We start from the raw sequence: 15,676 nt of genomic DNA, 5'->3' as shown, positions 1-15,676 counted from the left end.
CAGCGCCCAGCCTACTTATTTTCATAAGAAACTATTTTGGAATATTCACCAATTATTTAAAGTTTCAACCCACGGTCAGAAATTGACAGCCTCTGTAACTAAAACAGCCAAAGACTATGTACAATGAAGTGTGACAGTTTGTAATTGTCATCCAGGTTAGAGTGAATGTGACAGTGGAAGTTGTTCGTCCTTGACCTGGGAAAATATCAGCTTTTGGATTGTCATGGGGCATTTACTTACTTTGGAAAGTATGTAAACGCTTGAAAATGTGAAATAAGATTGGTGATTTTATCCTATAGAGCTAAAATAAAAACTAGTGAAATCATCATATAGCATGAAGGCCTAGCCTTCCCTTAAGAATTTTTTAAACTTGTATTATTTATTTACATTTTTAGAGACAGGGCCTCACTATGTTGCCCAGGCTGGCTTCCAACTCCTGTGCTCAAGCCATCCTCCCACCTCAGCCTCCTGAGAGTGGGGATTACAGGTGTGAGCCATACCACCACACCCAGCAAGGCCTAGGCTCCATAAACTGGGAATATATTCATGAGAAATCAGAAATATGACTTAATTGTTCAGTTTCACTGAATATAAAAAAGTGCACTGTATTATGATCTGAGTTTATTCTGTGTGTTTTCTTAAGTGAAAATAGGCTGGCCTACAACTCTTAAGTATTGATCTGTGTTTAGACCAGAATTAGCTAGATAATAGAACCCTCCATAGTCACATGAATCAAAATGTCTTGCTTAATTTTCATCCCTAAGAAAATAATTCCATGGCCAGGGCAGTGGCTCATGCCTGTAATCCCAACACTTCAGGAGGCCGAGGCGGGCAGATCACTTGAGGTCAGGAGTTGAGACCAGCCTGGCCAACATAGTGAAATCCCATCTCTGCTAAAAATAATACAAAAATTAGTCAGGCATGGTGACGTGTGCTGTAGTCCCAGCTACTTGGGAGGCTGAGGCAGGAGAATCACCTGAACCCAGGAGGCAGAGGTTGCAGTGTGAATCAAGAGCACACCACTGCACCCCAGTCTGGTGACAGCGTGAAACTCTGTTTCAAAGTAAATGAATAAATAAATATTTTCTAAAAAAAGAAAGTAATTCCAAAAGTCAGCACAAATGTGAATCATGAGGCAAAACACAGCACCAATAATATAAATGTGGCAATTCAGTTACTCCATTCATATAGGCCACCCTCAGTATAAGGCAGGTGAATAATTGTTACTAGTTATATGGCCAAGGATTAATGCAGTCCTAAAAACTTGAGGGTTTTTCTCTGTGATGATGCGTATGTACCTCGGAACTCATTCAAATCCCATGTTGCTCCCTTTTTCTTTCCTTTCTCTCCATCTGGAAATTAAAACAATGTGGCATGTAGAACAATGGGATGAACACACTAGACATTCAGGCATATATTAATACTGCTTTTCCAAATAATTAGCTGAGGGAACTTGGATGAGTCACTTAATCTCTCTGACTTCAGCTTCTCACAGGACTATTTCCTCTGATAAATGAGAAAGCAATTATGAAAATGCATGGAAAATATAAAATATTGGTATTACACTAACATACATTTAACAGTCAATAATTGTGGTTTGAGTTCTAACTCTGCTCTTTAACAAAGGCTCTCTGGTTCTATTTCTTTATCTCTAAAATTGGGCTAATAAAACTTGTGATTTTAAATGTTGAGTGATAAAATGCTGGTGAAAATTCCTTATAAACCTTAAAACTCTCCAAACATATTAGTTATTACTCTGTATACCAATTCCTAAATGCTTTTCTCAGGACCACCCCTTTCCTAAAATTTAAGCCAATAAGGATCTTTCTCCTTTCTAATCACTGCTTTTACAGAATTTTCCAGTAAATTCTGTAATTTTTTTCTCTAATGGTTTTCATATATATATGTTTAATCTCCCCCAAAGGTTGAAAGTTTGAAATTATAAACTGCTTTATGCCATGTGTGTTTATATTCGCCATAGTGCAAACATAGCAAAGTCTTGTGAACATAACAGATAGTAAATGCTTTTGAATTTATTAATTTTTATTGGGAGTCTACTATGTACAGATGCATTATAAACTTTATCTCATTTAATGTTTACAACTACTACTTTACAGAATATAAAGCTGCTCTGGCAAGTTAAGAATTTACTCAAAGTCATGCTATAAAGTGGCAAACCTAGGATTCGAGGCTAGGTCAAATTAGTGCTCTTTCCAGTTACCATGTTGCCTCTGTACAATTTCCCTTCCATGCTGCTTAGTTTATACCGTTCCCAAAGACACTGTTTCTTCCCTATGGCCTAACTCTTCCTGATTGGATACCTAGCATCCAGAGTAATTATGTACTACAGATAAAAGAAGGGAAGAAAAATAAATACTGAATTAGGAGAAAAACATCATTTTCTACTTCTCCAGAATTCCATCCTTAAGAGAAACAATTTCAGTTAAGTGTCATAAACCAAAAGAAAGAAATGTAAAGAAATTTGGTCCATGCACGAGCAAAGACAAGTAATTTTAATTTATCTATTCTCATAGTTGGCCCACAGTAGGAGTTCATGGAGCTCAGCCTAAGTTAAATACAGATGTTTTTCTAGAATTTCCATGTTCTTTTAAGAGAAACTTTTATATCATCCTTATTTCCAATATAAATAATAAATACAATTTATATTTTACTAAATTTTTATTTGAAATTATTTTAGAATAGTTCCAAAGATAGTATAGCATGTTCCTATATGCTTTTAGCCCATTTTTCTCTAATGTTACCATCTTATTTAACAGGGTACATCTATCAAAACTAGGAAATTAACACTGCTAAATACTACTAGTTAAATTCTAGAGGCTCTATTTGGATTTTTATACTAATGTCCTTTTCTTGTTCCATGGTCTAATAATACATTACATTTAGTTGTCATGTCTCAGTAGTAGCCTCTTCCAATCTGTGACAGTTTCTCAGTGGGCACTTCTGAAGAGTCAGGAACTTTATAAAATCTCCCTCAATCTGGGATTGCCTAATGTATTCTCAGAATTACACTGAGTTTATGCATTTGGGGTAAAATACCGCAGAGGTGATATGTCCTTGTTACATCATATCAGGGCTATGTGTTATCAACTTGACTTATTACTGGTAGTGGTAACATTGATTCTTCGGTTAAGATAACCCATTTCTTAAATAATACTTCTTGCTTATAATGTAACTCATGAGAAGGCTAATGCTACTACACATACGTATTTCATCTAGTGATTTAATGTTGTTTAGGATACTAGTGGCTGACCCTGGACTCTCAACTAATGGAAAAGTATAAGGTTTGGAGCCCCAAGAACTGAGTTCAAATCCTATGTCTACTATTTACTGACTTTAAATCACAATTTCTGTCAGCCTCAATTCCCTCACCTGAAATATGGGGATTATTATCATAGTCACTTCACAGAATTGTTGTAAATATTAATATATGCATTGGCTGGGTACGGTGGCTCACACCTGTAATCTCAGCACTTTGGGAGGCTGAGGTGGGTGGATCACGAAGTCAGGAGTTCAAGACCAGCCTGACCAACATGGTGAAACCCTGTCTCTACTAAAGATACAAAAATTAGCTGGGTGTGGTGGTGCGCACCTGTAATCCCAGCTACTCAGGAGGCTGAGGCAGGATAATCGCTTGAACCCAGGAGGCAGAGGTTGCAGTGAGCTAAGATTGCACCACTGCACTCTGCCTGGGTGACAGAGCAAGACTGTCTCAAAAAAAAATATATATATATATATATACACACACACACACACACACATATTTTATAACCATGAAACACTATACAAATATTAATTATTGCTATTATTTTTCAGCTTTGGGGTTGCTTACTGGGCTTTTTTTGTTCTTACTTTAAAGAAGAACTTTTAGGCCAGGCGTGGTGGCTCACACCTGTAATCCCAGCGCTTTGGGAAGCCGAGTCGGGCAGATCATGAGGTCAGGAGATGGAGACCATCCTGGCCAACATGGTGAAACCCCGTCTCTACTAAAAATACAAAAATTAGCTGGGTGTGGTGGCAGGCACCTGTAATCCCAGCTACTCAGGAGGCTGAGACAGGAGAATGGCTTGAACCCAGAGGTGGAGATTGCAGTGAGCCGAGATCACACCATTGCACTCCAGCCTGGTGACAGGGCAAGACTCCGTCTCAAAAGAAAGAACTTTCAAGACTGGCCGATATAGGAAGATCCCATCTCCACAAAATTAGAAAAATTATCTAGGCATGGTGGAGCATGCCTTTGGTCCCAGCTACTCTGGAGGCTGAGATAGGAGGGTCACTTGGGCCTGAGAAGTCAAGGCTTCAGTGAGCCATGACCATGACCAAGCCACTGCACTCTAGCCTGAGCAACAGAGTGAGAACCTGTCTTAAAAATAAAATAAAATAAAAATAATAAAAAATTTTCGTAAGTACCTATATGAAAAAAAAAACCACTGAATCTCAGAAATAAAATGCTGAAGCCACAATTATAAAGTGACAAAAAAGGCTGCCTGGGGGTGCCCAGTCTGTTTTGCACCTCTGTTGATCTATAAATACAACAAAAAGGAAGACTTTGAGACCAGTTAAAGAAATGGTAAATACCACATACACATTTCCAAAAGTTAATCATATACTGTACCTACTTGAGTCAATGAGGGAAAAGCACAGAACAATTTGACTAAATCACATTTCTATGTCTTTTTTTTTTTTTTTTTTTTTTGAGATGGAGTCTTGATCCATCGCCCAGGCTGGAGTGCAGTGGCACAATCTCTGCTCACTGCTGCCACTGCCTGCCAGGTTCAAGCAATTCTCCCACCTCAGCCTCCTGAGCAGCTGGGATTACAGGCACCAGCCACCATACCCAGCTAAACTTTTATATTTTTATTGGAGTTGGGGTTTAACCATGTTGGCCAGGCTGGTCTCAAACTCCTGACCTCAGGTGATCCGCCCACCTCGGCCTCCCAAAGTGCTGGGATTATAGGTGTGAGCCACCACGCCCAGCCATTTCTATGTCTCCTTAAATGATTATGAACTGCTGGAGCACAAGGTTTCCATGACTGTTAATATTTAATATCTAACTATAAAGGCTGTATTTCAGTATTTGATGTACTTATCATTATGATGTTAAAAAAGAAAGCACCACTCTCAATATAGTAGAAAGTTAACTATGAATTTTTCTTGTAAGCCATGTAGAATATAACCTTCTTGAGGGTAGGGATACCCTTGAATCTGCTTTAGTGAACTAGCCCTCAATAAATACTAGATTTTCATTGGGGTTACTGTGTAATACTTATGTATGCCTTCTGAACTAAGACCCTAAGCTCTGCACTGCCAATTCTGGTTTACCCAACAGGCAGATGAAGCATATGCTTCAGGGCACCAGCAAAACCAGACTGTTAAAAAAAAAAAAAAAAAAACTTTGCCAAATAATTTAATATCTCAGCAAAACCAATGAAGTAGCCATCATGGGAAAAAAATCAGAACTTTGTTGGACTTTTTTACTCTTATTTTGGGGTTCTGTTATTTTTCTTTTTATTTCTGTATGAGGAAGAGGTGGTAGAACATCAAAATCTTTTCAGTGCTTAGGGCCTCCAAAAATCTTAATACAACTCTGTGTACATCTTAAATTATCATAAGTTTTACTTAGTTGTTCAGCAATAAGTACTTTATTTCATGAAAATTATAGCACGTTTACCCGTACTTTATGTAATCATACAATTTAAGATTCTTCCTCTTTACAATTTATCTCTAAGCAAGAAACCATAATAAATGCTAGAAGGCAATCCTCATAAATTGGACTAATACCAGTTCTCTCTTATCAGCCAACAGTGCTAATATGTCCTCACACCCCCTGGCTGTATGAAAAGATTACACAGTTCCCAGAGTAATCAAAGTAAATTATTATTTATTTCTTACTGGTATAAATGGAATCTTAAATGTTTCTATTTGAAACGTCTACATATATGTAAGAAAAAGAGAGTTAATTTCTTTTTTTGTAGTTCTCATTTGATTCACAACTCAAGTTTAGTTATCTAAGAAAAGAGTTCTAGTGTTTTTCTCAACAATTACGTTAAAGAAAACACTGCCAGATTCTTCCCAGTTTCAACTTTCCCTCTACCTACCAGTCAATCTGCTGCTGGATGATTATCCAGATGTTTCTGGTGTGTTTTGTTGCTAACACTCTCAGTGTACTTCAAGAAGGGTACAGATACTGCTCAAGGATCCGCTTGCCAAAGGCCGGTTCTAATTAGACTTGTCATTTTTTGCTTGGTTTCATTTTGACCACTGGGTGCATCATGCAACCGTGTTGGATATTTTTAAGAGTATAAAAATATAGAAAGCAATAGTTAATTAATCTCACACAGCTAAAAGAAGAAGTTAAAAGTACTGGAAATTCGTGTCGGATGATTAAATAAAAGATTAGGAAGAGAGACCATTCCTTTACATATAGACACCCTCCCCAACCCCACACCCCCAAAACACCAAGCCACTTCTAAGTAGTGAGAGAACTTCGGCAACAAAGAAATGGCTTTGTTAGAAAACACTTCACACGACTTATTTTAAATCTTGCTTTAAATTTAATTGCTTTTCTCCTTTTTCTCTAATAACAGGACTATTTAGCAGTTTCTAGTCCTTGATTAATTAAGGCTTCAGAGTTCATTCTTATCTATGCCATGTCTTAAGTTTTCATAAAATTCAATCTATACAAGACTTGCTTTTTGTGAGCACTGTGCTTAGTGGCAGTCTGGATTTTTCCCTCCACCCTTGCGGCCACCCCTGCCCACCGCGGCCGTCGGGCGTGGATCTGGCAGGTGCGAGGCCGAGGCCCAGGGCTCAGCGAAGGAGGCCGAGTTTACAGAGCGCGCGCGCCCTAGAGGAGGCAGCAGCAGCCGCAAGCCTGGCCGCCCGAACTTTGCGAGCCTGGCGGGGGAGCACAGACGCTGGCCGACCTGCCCCGCTAGCGCTGGAGAACGACTCCCTTTATGCCAGCTCCCTCTCCGCCTTCCCGCAGCCTGCGCTGCGGAGCCTCGAAGACCCTGCCGCCCTCCACAACGTCTTAAATAACAAACCCCTGTCCTCGCGCTCGTAGGAATCGGGGCAGCTGGGGGTTCGCGTCACAGACTCAAGCCCGCCCGCCGGAGAAGGGCAGGCCGGGCTTCGCGGGGCCGAACCCCACTCCAGCTGGGGACAGGCCGCCTAGCCGGCGGGAGGGAGCCGGCGCGAGAGACTTGACGGGAGGAGGTGGAGAGCGGGAGGCGGGAATGAGTGCGCGGGGCCGGGCGGGCGGAGCCTGCTAGACAGCGAGCGCGAGCGCCAGCAGGGCGGAGGGCGGGGCGTGGGCGGTGCCCGGCCTTCCCGCTTCCGCGGCGCTGCAACTCCGCCGAGCCTCCTTAAAACTCTGCCGTTAAAATGGGGGCGGGTTTTTCAACTCAAAAAGCGCTCAATTTTTTTCTTTTCAAAAAAAGCTGATGAGGTCGGAAAAAAGGGAGAAGAAACCGGCACCCTCTCTGAGAGGCCACAGAAGCAGCAATTGTTTCAGCGAAAAAAGCAGCAAGGGAGGGAGTGAAGGAAAAAAGCAAAAAAGGGGGCGACACGCAAGTGCCCGTAGGGGTGAAAGGAGCAGGGACCGGCGATCTAGGGGGAGATCAGCTACAAAAGAAACTGTCACTGGGAGCGGTGCGGCCAGGGAGGAAGCAGTGCTGCCAGACTCGGCTCCAGGGCACAGCTGGCTGGCGGCTGCCCTGTCCGCAGCAAAGGGGCACAGGCGGGGGACCGCGAGAGGTGGCGAAGTGGCACCGGGCGCCGAAGCTGCTGAGCGCTCGCCGAGACGGCGGCGGGTCTGGCTGCGCCCTGGAACTGTGGCGACTCCCCCTACTCAGAACTTGGCCTGCGTTTCCCAGGACTCTCCCCATCTCCGGAGGCTCCCACAAAACCGGGAAAGGAAGGAAAGGACAGCGGCGGCAGCAGCTCAATGAGTACCTACAACAGAAAGCCTGAACGAGCTCGGTCGTAGGCGGGAAGTTCCCGGGGGGGTGCCCAGTACAGCCACAATGCTGCCGCGAGCTGCCCCAGCAGTCCGGGCCCCGTAGACGCTTCCCGCATCGCTCTCCTCCTTCCTCAGGCTGCCGGGAGTCCCGGGACCTGGCGGGGCCGGCATGACGGGCTTCTCGGGGGCCCGCCGCACGCCCGGCAGCCTCCGGAGACGCGCGCCGAGCCCGGCTCCCACGGCCTCTGAGGCTCGGCGGGGCTGCGGCTGCCTGGCGGGCGGGCTCCGGAGCTTTCCTGAGCGGCATTAGCCCACGGCTTGGCCCGGACGCGACTAAAGGCTCTTCTGGAGAAGCCCAGAGTACTGGGCAGTCGTTACGACCTGTAACTTGAGGGCCACGGAACTGCTACTCCCTTTCGCCTTTGGCGATCATCTTTTAACCCCCCGGAGCACGTCAGCATCCAGCCACCGCGGCGCTCTCCCAGCAGCCGAGGACCCAAGACTGTCCCTTCGGCGAGACGGATGGAAACCGAGCCCCCTGGAGGACCTGCCCCTGCAGTTCTGCCTCACACGGCTCAAGTCACCACCGTGAACAAGGGTGGGTGAATGCCTTTTCTTCCCCCCGAATGTCTTTCCTTCCGCGGTATTTTCTGCCCCCATCTATAGTCCCTTGAGTGTCCACACACACTCCTCACAGAGATCTGTAGCGTAGGTACGTGACAGCTCTGCCTACATCTGACGTCCGGAGTCATTACCCAGGAATGTATGTGTGTCTGTGTGTGTCTCTGTGGTGTCGTCAGAATTCTTCATAGGGGTTAAGCTAAAAAAGCGAGGCGAGGAGCCCCTCTCCAATGGCTCAGTTTTGCTGAATAATCACGTGTGAATCGAGGGGCGGGCTTTTGGCAGGCAGATCTTACTAGTATTTACTACCAAGCTCTACTCCAGATTAACCATCCCAGTCCTTCTGTCAGTCTCCGATGCCATCATGCAGCCTGGTTAGGAGCAAAGGAAAGGGGAAAAAGAAAAACGACTAATTCATCTTTTCCTGATCGTCAGGACCCTAAAGAATGGCCGAGCCTTGGGGGAACGAGTTGGCGTCCGCAGCTGCCAGGGGGGACCTAGAGCAACTTACTAGTTTGTTGCAAAATAATGTAAACGTCAATGCACAAAATGGATTTGGAAGGACTGCGCTGCAGGTTGGTATTCAGAGAGGTGGGGAAAACAAGTCAATAATGTTGCCTACGTGACCCGGTTTTCTAGATTTACAGCTTTTAAGCTTTCAGGGACATAAAATTTCACTGTTTTTAAACCTAGTTGGTTGCCATATTTTATATCTTTAAGTGGATACAACTTCTCAAAATGACGTACTTTGAACAAACTCCTCAAATCCAATAACATCCTTGATATCAAGTGGGGTCCAGATTTGGTCTTAGTTTTTGGAATCTTTTTGTGACGGTGGGGATTTTAGAGTAGTCATTGTAGGGCCGAGGTTTGTTTGTTTTGTTTTGTTTTTAAAGACAGCTCTGTAAACACATTATTATGATTATTATTTGAAATACACTGCTATTAGTGGTTTCACGTACTTTGCCCCCAATAATAGACTTTAACGTTAATTTTCTTGACTACTGGTGAGGGTGTTTTTCCTTCAAATGCTTCAAGTTTTGACAAACGACTTTTCCTCGTTTGGAATGGGTGGCCTGGGCACCGGGACAGGATGTACATTTCACAGTTAATGTAATACCATCCACTCATTCAGGAGTCGGGAGGAATAAAAAGTTGAATTTTCTAATCAGAGCTCAGCTGCAGTGTCTTTGTCTCTACGATTATGCCGTGGTGTGCTCTAATTTTCAGTAATTAGATTTACAGGCAACAATTGACACATGTCCAGCTGCCAAGTATTGTACCTGATAATTTTTTTCTTCTTCTGAATGTTATCATGTAACTTAGGTGAAAGGCTTAGAAACAGAAAAATGACAAAATAGTTTAAAATAGTTAATTTATCAGAGTTCTGATGATGTTCTTATGAGCTATTCTTATTTAGAAATGCAACACTTGAAGCTGTTTTTGAAAACCCAGTGGGGAGAGGGTTTTTAGAGGGCTTTGTTTCGGTTACAAGAATTAAAAATTTAAGTGCCAGGAGATATACTAGTAACAAACAAAGTCCATGCAGTCTGTACGTTTTCAATCAGAATACACTGGCCTTGCAAAAATTTCAGTATTAAGGAAGTTTATGCACAGATACTAAATTATTTATCTTGTTATTTCTGCTACATTAAGTAATGATTTTTTTCTTTTTCTACCTAGTAGTTTTGAACAGGTTTAGTGATGATAGCAAAGTAACAAATTTAATATATTGAAAAGCTTCTTTTAGAAAACTCAAAAGATTATATAAACTTCACAAAGCATGAGCTACTTAACCCATGTTCATAATAAGATTTCACAGGATTTCTGACGAACAGGAAGACTGGGAAATTAATAATATTCTTTTAAAAAGTTTTGACAAACATTTTTAATACAACTTTGCAATCTTGTTTATATTAAACATACTTATCAAGATACTAACACCCACTTATTGTGGCTTAGTCCTTGTACATATAACGAAACACACACACAGAAACTAGAGTTTCAAGGCTTGTTTTCATTATGTATAATCCTGACTCTGAAGTTGTGTCATAAGTCAAGAAATAACTTTCTTCAAAACCATTTCCAATATTACTATTATTTTCTGTGAAAAAAGGTGAATTTTATTCTACAATTATGTTTATTTAACTCAATTTCAAAAGCCTTTTCCACCTTCCTATATTTTTCTATCAGGTTAATATCAAAGGCCTTAATCGTATGTTTGCTTTACAAAGATCCAAGATATCTGTCTCTTATTTTTCTCATTGCAGGTCCTTAAATATGACTAAATCTTTAGAGACAGTTGTGGTGGTATCAATTTTTAATAACCAAAAAGTATGTTTCATTGAAGTTCTTGAAATATAAATTATGTATCACTGTTTACCACTGCTCCAAAGGAAGAGCTAAAAGTCAACAGAGTTTTATCAACAGGGGAGCTTAATATCTTGTCCATCTATATAGTTTGCATTTACAAAATATTAGTCATTTCAAATATATTTTATTATGTTATTTAATGTGTGATTAGATTTTTTAAACATTTAAAAAAGATCGACTTTGTATTTTCCATTAGCATTTAATTTCATAAACATTGAGTGTCTATTATATAAGATATTTATTATAATTTAGATTATTATAATATACCTAAATATAAATAAACCAGTGTAAATGCTGAAAATATGTGGCATGTTAATGAAAGTAATATTTTTTCACAAGTAAATTATATGTATTTTATGTTTGCATGATGTTCTACAAGATATTTTATAACAGACCACTGATAGAGTGAAACATATTCAAACAATAGTAAATATTCTTCGTTATGTGATTATTTGTATGTTGATAGCAAGTGGTAATACCACATTCTGACTTTTAAAATGTTGGCAGTTTACAAATAGCTATTCTTTAAATGCTTGATAGTAACTGAAAAAGGAACTAACACAGGATCACCAGTTGATTATTAAATGAGCTCAAACCACAAGACAAGGCTGTCCGTGTCCCAAAACACCCATTAAATATCTTATTTTTTCTTCTTTTGCTCACTTGAAAATCAGGAGGCTTGTCAGAACTTTGAGAAACAGTATATAATGTAATAGGGTGACTATTTCATTATTTTCAAGAACAGTTGTCATACAACAATTTCCTACTGTGATACAAGGCATATCAGGAACTTAGTTTTATATAAATTGATATCATAAACAATTTAGAACACTGTGGCTTATTTAACACCTTAATCATCAGTAATGTTTTGTAACTTAAAATGAAGGATTCTAGGCATTGAATACACCTAGTAGCCAATACTAAATAACTTGCAAATAAAAAACATTTTTAAAGAAATGCTTGGAAATTTGGAACTATATCTGTTTGGAGGGAACTTGTAAAAATTGATCATTTAAGAAAATCTCAGGCCTGGATTTTTAAGACATCATTTTTACACTCGCTGATGGAGTTGGTTTAAAGAAACTCAACATCCTTATTTGTTTGCAGTAGCTATTTAGAAAATAAAGTTTAACCACATATGATTTTCTAGAATTAATACCACAGGCACATTTTATGAGCATGAACAATCAAACAGAAGGAGACTCTTATTTAAATCCCAAATTCCATTTCTTTTATTTTAATAAATTCGTGCAATTACACAACTCTTCATGGAACACAGAGAACTGAGTTGTTAGCAAATGCTATACATGTTGCACAAATTCTATCTTATTGATCAATTTATCCTACTTCTGGACCCATTTAAGACGTTCCATCATAGAAGCTCGATTTTTAGAAACTCAACTTCTACTTTCACCTACTAGCACTTTTCTGCATTTGACCCCTTCAAGCCCTATGCTATGGGTCTTCCGCAAGTACTCCATCAAAAACAAATAGTTAAATAAATGGATGGACAGGCAGATATTTTAAAATATTTCTGTAGCATGAGCACTTGAAGGATTCTACCATTTCTACTTCTTTTCCAGGTTATGAAACTTGGAAATCCCGAGATTGCCAGGAGACTACTACTTAGAGGTGCTAATCCCGATTTGAAAGACCGAACTGGTTTCGCTGTCATTCATGATGCGGCCAGAGCAGGTTTCCTGGACACTTTACAGACTTTGCTGGAGTTTCAAGCTGATGTTAACATCGAGGATAATGAAGGGAACCTGCCCTTGCACTTGGCTGCCAAAGAAGGCCACCTCCGGGTGGTGGAGTTCCTGGTGAAGCACACGGCCAGCAATGTGGGGCATCGGAACCATAAGGGGGACACCGCCTGTGATTTGGCCAGGCTCTATGGGAGGAACGAGGTTGTTAGCCTGATGCAGGCAAACGGGGCTGGGGGAGCCACAAATCTTCAATAAATGTGGGGAGGGCTCCCCCAGTTGCCTCTACTTTATCAATTAACTGGGTAGCTCTCCCGACTTTTAATTAAGTCATTTGTTAAAATACAGTTCTGTCATATTTTAAGCAGCTAAATTTTCTGAAACAGCATAAGTGAAAATCTTATAACAGGTTTATGAATATATTTAAGCAACATCTTTTTCACCTGCAAAATCTGTTCTAACATGTAATTGCAAATAGCTTTGACTTTCTGCTGAATATTTTATCTTTCCTTGGCTTTTCCCTTGCTTCCCCTTTTACCAATCTCAACACCCAACTTGAAGACTTTGTTTTTAAAATGGTTTGTCCTGATGCTTCTTTTGCCTAATTAAAACACTTTCAAAACAGGACAACATTTTTCTGTGATTTTCCCACCTCTAGAACCTGTACACAACTTGTCACTTGTTAAGGAGAACTGTACTAAAAGTTATTGATGTATTAAGTCTTTACAGTAGAAAAGGTAGACCAACTGGAAAACTCTCTTGATGATTCAGTTATTGTTTTCATCCTTTACCCACGTCCTCTCCACCTTGGTGCCTAGTATTTCTGCTTTAAAACAAAATAAGGACAACTTTTTTTTTTTTTAAGATTAAGCCTGAAATTTTAGTGTGAATTTCCCTTAATGTGCAATCTTCCCTTTTTCTCGACATTAAGTCAAGTAGTTGAAGGACAGAGTTCAGAAGTAGCAATCTGAAAACATATTTTAGTTCTAAAGTTTTAAAAGAAAATGCCACCTTAAAAGTGCTTACCACTAATGGATTTTTAATCACAAAATGAAGCAAATGGTTAAATAATACATTTCCCAAAATTATATCATAAATACACTAAGTATAATGTAGACTTTTTCTACCTGAGTGTAAGAAATGTAAAATTACAAAATGTTTAAGTATTAAAGTACAAATATCAAATTTTAGGGAATGAAAAACAGCGAGACAAATGTATAAATTATATATAAAGGTCATAACTATGTTAGGATCTGCAGAAAAATAAATGTAGAAACTTTAAAAATAATAAATGAGCCACTCCCACAAATGGTACTTAATTTCCACAAAACTTTTTAGTAAAAGAGTATACAATATTTTTAGGCGTACATTTACCTAAAAAAAATTTTTAAGGAAGTAGAAATATTAAACTTCCAAGACAATTTTCCAGCATCTACTACTCGGTCATTTTAATTTACACTTTTCAACAACGTATTTCAATAGTTATCATTTACAAATTCATACATACTTTGTTCATCATCTCCCACATGATCAAAGATGTTTTATGTGAAAGTTCCCTCCTACTTCATAAGCTCTCTGCCCTCACTCCAAAAAGAACAAAATGCCTCAAGGTTTATTGAAGGACATGGTTCTGATGCCTGACCTAACAAGGATTGGAATGGCTGGGTGGCAGGCAAGTGGTTTTCAATAATTTATCTTCCATGATAGTATAAAAGAATATAGAAAGAAAAGATTAATCCTTTTAATTTTGCAGTAAAATTTACATTCCCTAAGTGCAAAAAGACCTCATCATCTGACACCTTTAACCACAAATTACTAAATAAATTTATTTTTGATGGCAACAAACTTAAAACACTTATTTAAGAAAAAATAGAGATTGAGGTGGTTTTGAAGTAAAAGTGTCACATTTTGGATTTTAAAATTGAGTCAATATGCAAAATATACTACTTTAATAAGACGAATATTTTTGAACAAAACACTAACTGAAAGTAATTTTTTTTAAAAAACCCTCTTACAAGTTACAACTGTAAAGATGGACGGTCATGATTTTAAAATCCAGTTTAATGGACTTCACAGCATCCAACATGTGTCGGCATTTACTTTATTTAATTACAATAAAATTTATCTTTAGAGATTTCAAATATAAAAGCATAGGACGTTCATAAAGCAAAAGAGTACTTCTGCAGTTGCTTTGTTCTCGGCTGGTCGGAGCACAGTAGAGGGAGAGGACGCTCTATCTTTTCATCAGTCTAAAATTTGTTAGGCATTAAAACATCGCCATATTACTCTGGCTCTGTGCAGGAAGTAGCTTTGCTAATCTAAGTATTTTAGAAATGAGTTATGTGGTCCCCTCTAGGAAATATGAAAAGCCATTATTCAATCTCAAAAACCTCAACAATATTCTGTAAGCCTCTTGAACATGCCGAAATGTATAGGATGGATGAAACGGTGCTGCTCGGGTCCTATTTTCAGCGACCTGAGGTTAGGAGGGAGGGGTCTGAACTTATTCAGATGCAGAGAGTGGGGATGCAAGTGCTAACTAATGTAGTGTCCAGAGCTCCAGGGGACGACGCTGTTGTAAGGATGGAGGATACAAAGTAGAGGATGCGCTCTCAAATTCAGTTCTTCACCGCTGCGTCCGCATCCACATCGGGAAATTTGGGCTCAGCCTTTGCCCAGTAAGCTGAAGCCAGGCTTACATCTGGGGTGGAGGGCACTAACATGACCTCGGCTCAAGTTCTGGTCCCCGAACTGCTAACCAAAGTGTCTTTTATCACATTTTGGTAGTGAATTAAGTTTTCTGATAAACATTATGCATCTTGCAACGGTGTGATGAGTTCATGTACACACACACCACAATGGGTGACTGATCAATAATAAGTAGATTAAGTATTCTGTCCCGAGAAAGCAATATGATATATTTCCCTTATCGTATTGATCAAAAGAACGTTGTGGATGGAGTCAGTGGCCCAGGACTGGTTTCGAAATCTCAGTTCCC

General features: G+C 39.9%; 2 protein-coding genes across 4 annotated transcripts in view; one reads left to right on the top strand and one right to left on the bottom strand.

The window, feature by feature from the left end:
- Positions 1 to 7,201, bottom strand: part of FAF1 (Fas associated factor 1) — a 534,320-nt gene extending 527,119 nt beyond the window's left edge. The window contains exons 1-2 of one of the 2 annotated variants that reach the window (XM_033226429.1): positions 7,065 to 7,201; positions 6,117 to 6,279 (exon numbers count right to left, since the gene is read on the bottom strand). The gene's annotated coding sequence lies outside the window, so the exon portion shown is untranslated. The remainder of the gene's footprint in view (positions 1 to 6,116; positions 6,280 to 7,064) is intronic. The other variant, XM_033226430.1, reaches the window with a different exon arrangement.
- On the top strand, positions 6,606 to 14,519 carry CDKN2C (cyclin dependent kinase inhibitor 2C). Of its 2 annotated transcripts, XM_033226432.1 has the most exons (3): positions 6,606 to 8,579; positions 9,038 to 9,177; positions 12,559 to 13,308. In XM_033226432.1, exons 2-3 carry the CDS (start codon positions 9,049 to 9,051, stop codon positions 12,934 to 12,936), a joined length of 507 nt encoding a protein of 168 aa, XP_033082323.1. In that variant the 5' UTR covers positions 6,606 to 8,579; positions 9,038 to 9,048; the 3' UTR covers positions 12,937 to 13,308. The 2 variants fall into 2 exon arrangements, with proteins under 2 accessions (XP_033082323.1, XP_033082322.1); XM_033226431.1 differs by lacking the exon at positions 6,606 to 8,579 and having other exon boundaries at positions 8,629 to 9,177; positions 12,559 to 14,519.
- Positions 14,520 to 15,676: the final 1,157 nt, after the last annotated feature.

The sequence above is a fragment of the Trachypithecus francoisi genome, unplaced genomic scaffold (genome assembly GCF_009764315.1).
Source record: "Trachypithecus francoisi isolate TF-2019V2 unplaced genomic scaffold, Tfra_2.0 Lachesis_group12, whole genome shotgun sequence".
In the NCBI taxonomy this organism is placed as follows: domain Eukaryota; kingdom Metazoa; phylum Chordata; class Mammalia; order Primates; family Cercopithecidae; genus Trachypithecus; species Trachypithecus francoisi.
This window is presented reverse-complemented; position numbering and strand designations above follow the sequence as displayed.

What these genes read in the sequence shown, in the direction of transcription:
- CDKN2C (XM_033226431.1), top strand. Translation starts at nt 9,049, where the DNA reads ATGGCCGAGCCTTGGGGGAACGAGTTGGCGTCCGCAGCTGCCAGGGGG. An exon ending in TTGGAAGGACTGCGCTGCAG is followed by an intron (nt 9,178 to 12,558) that starts GTTGGTATTCAG and finishes CTTCTTTTCCAG; the next exon opens with GTTATGAAACTTGGAAATCC.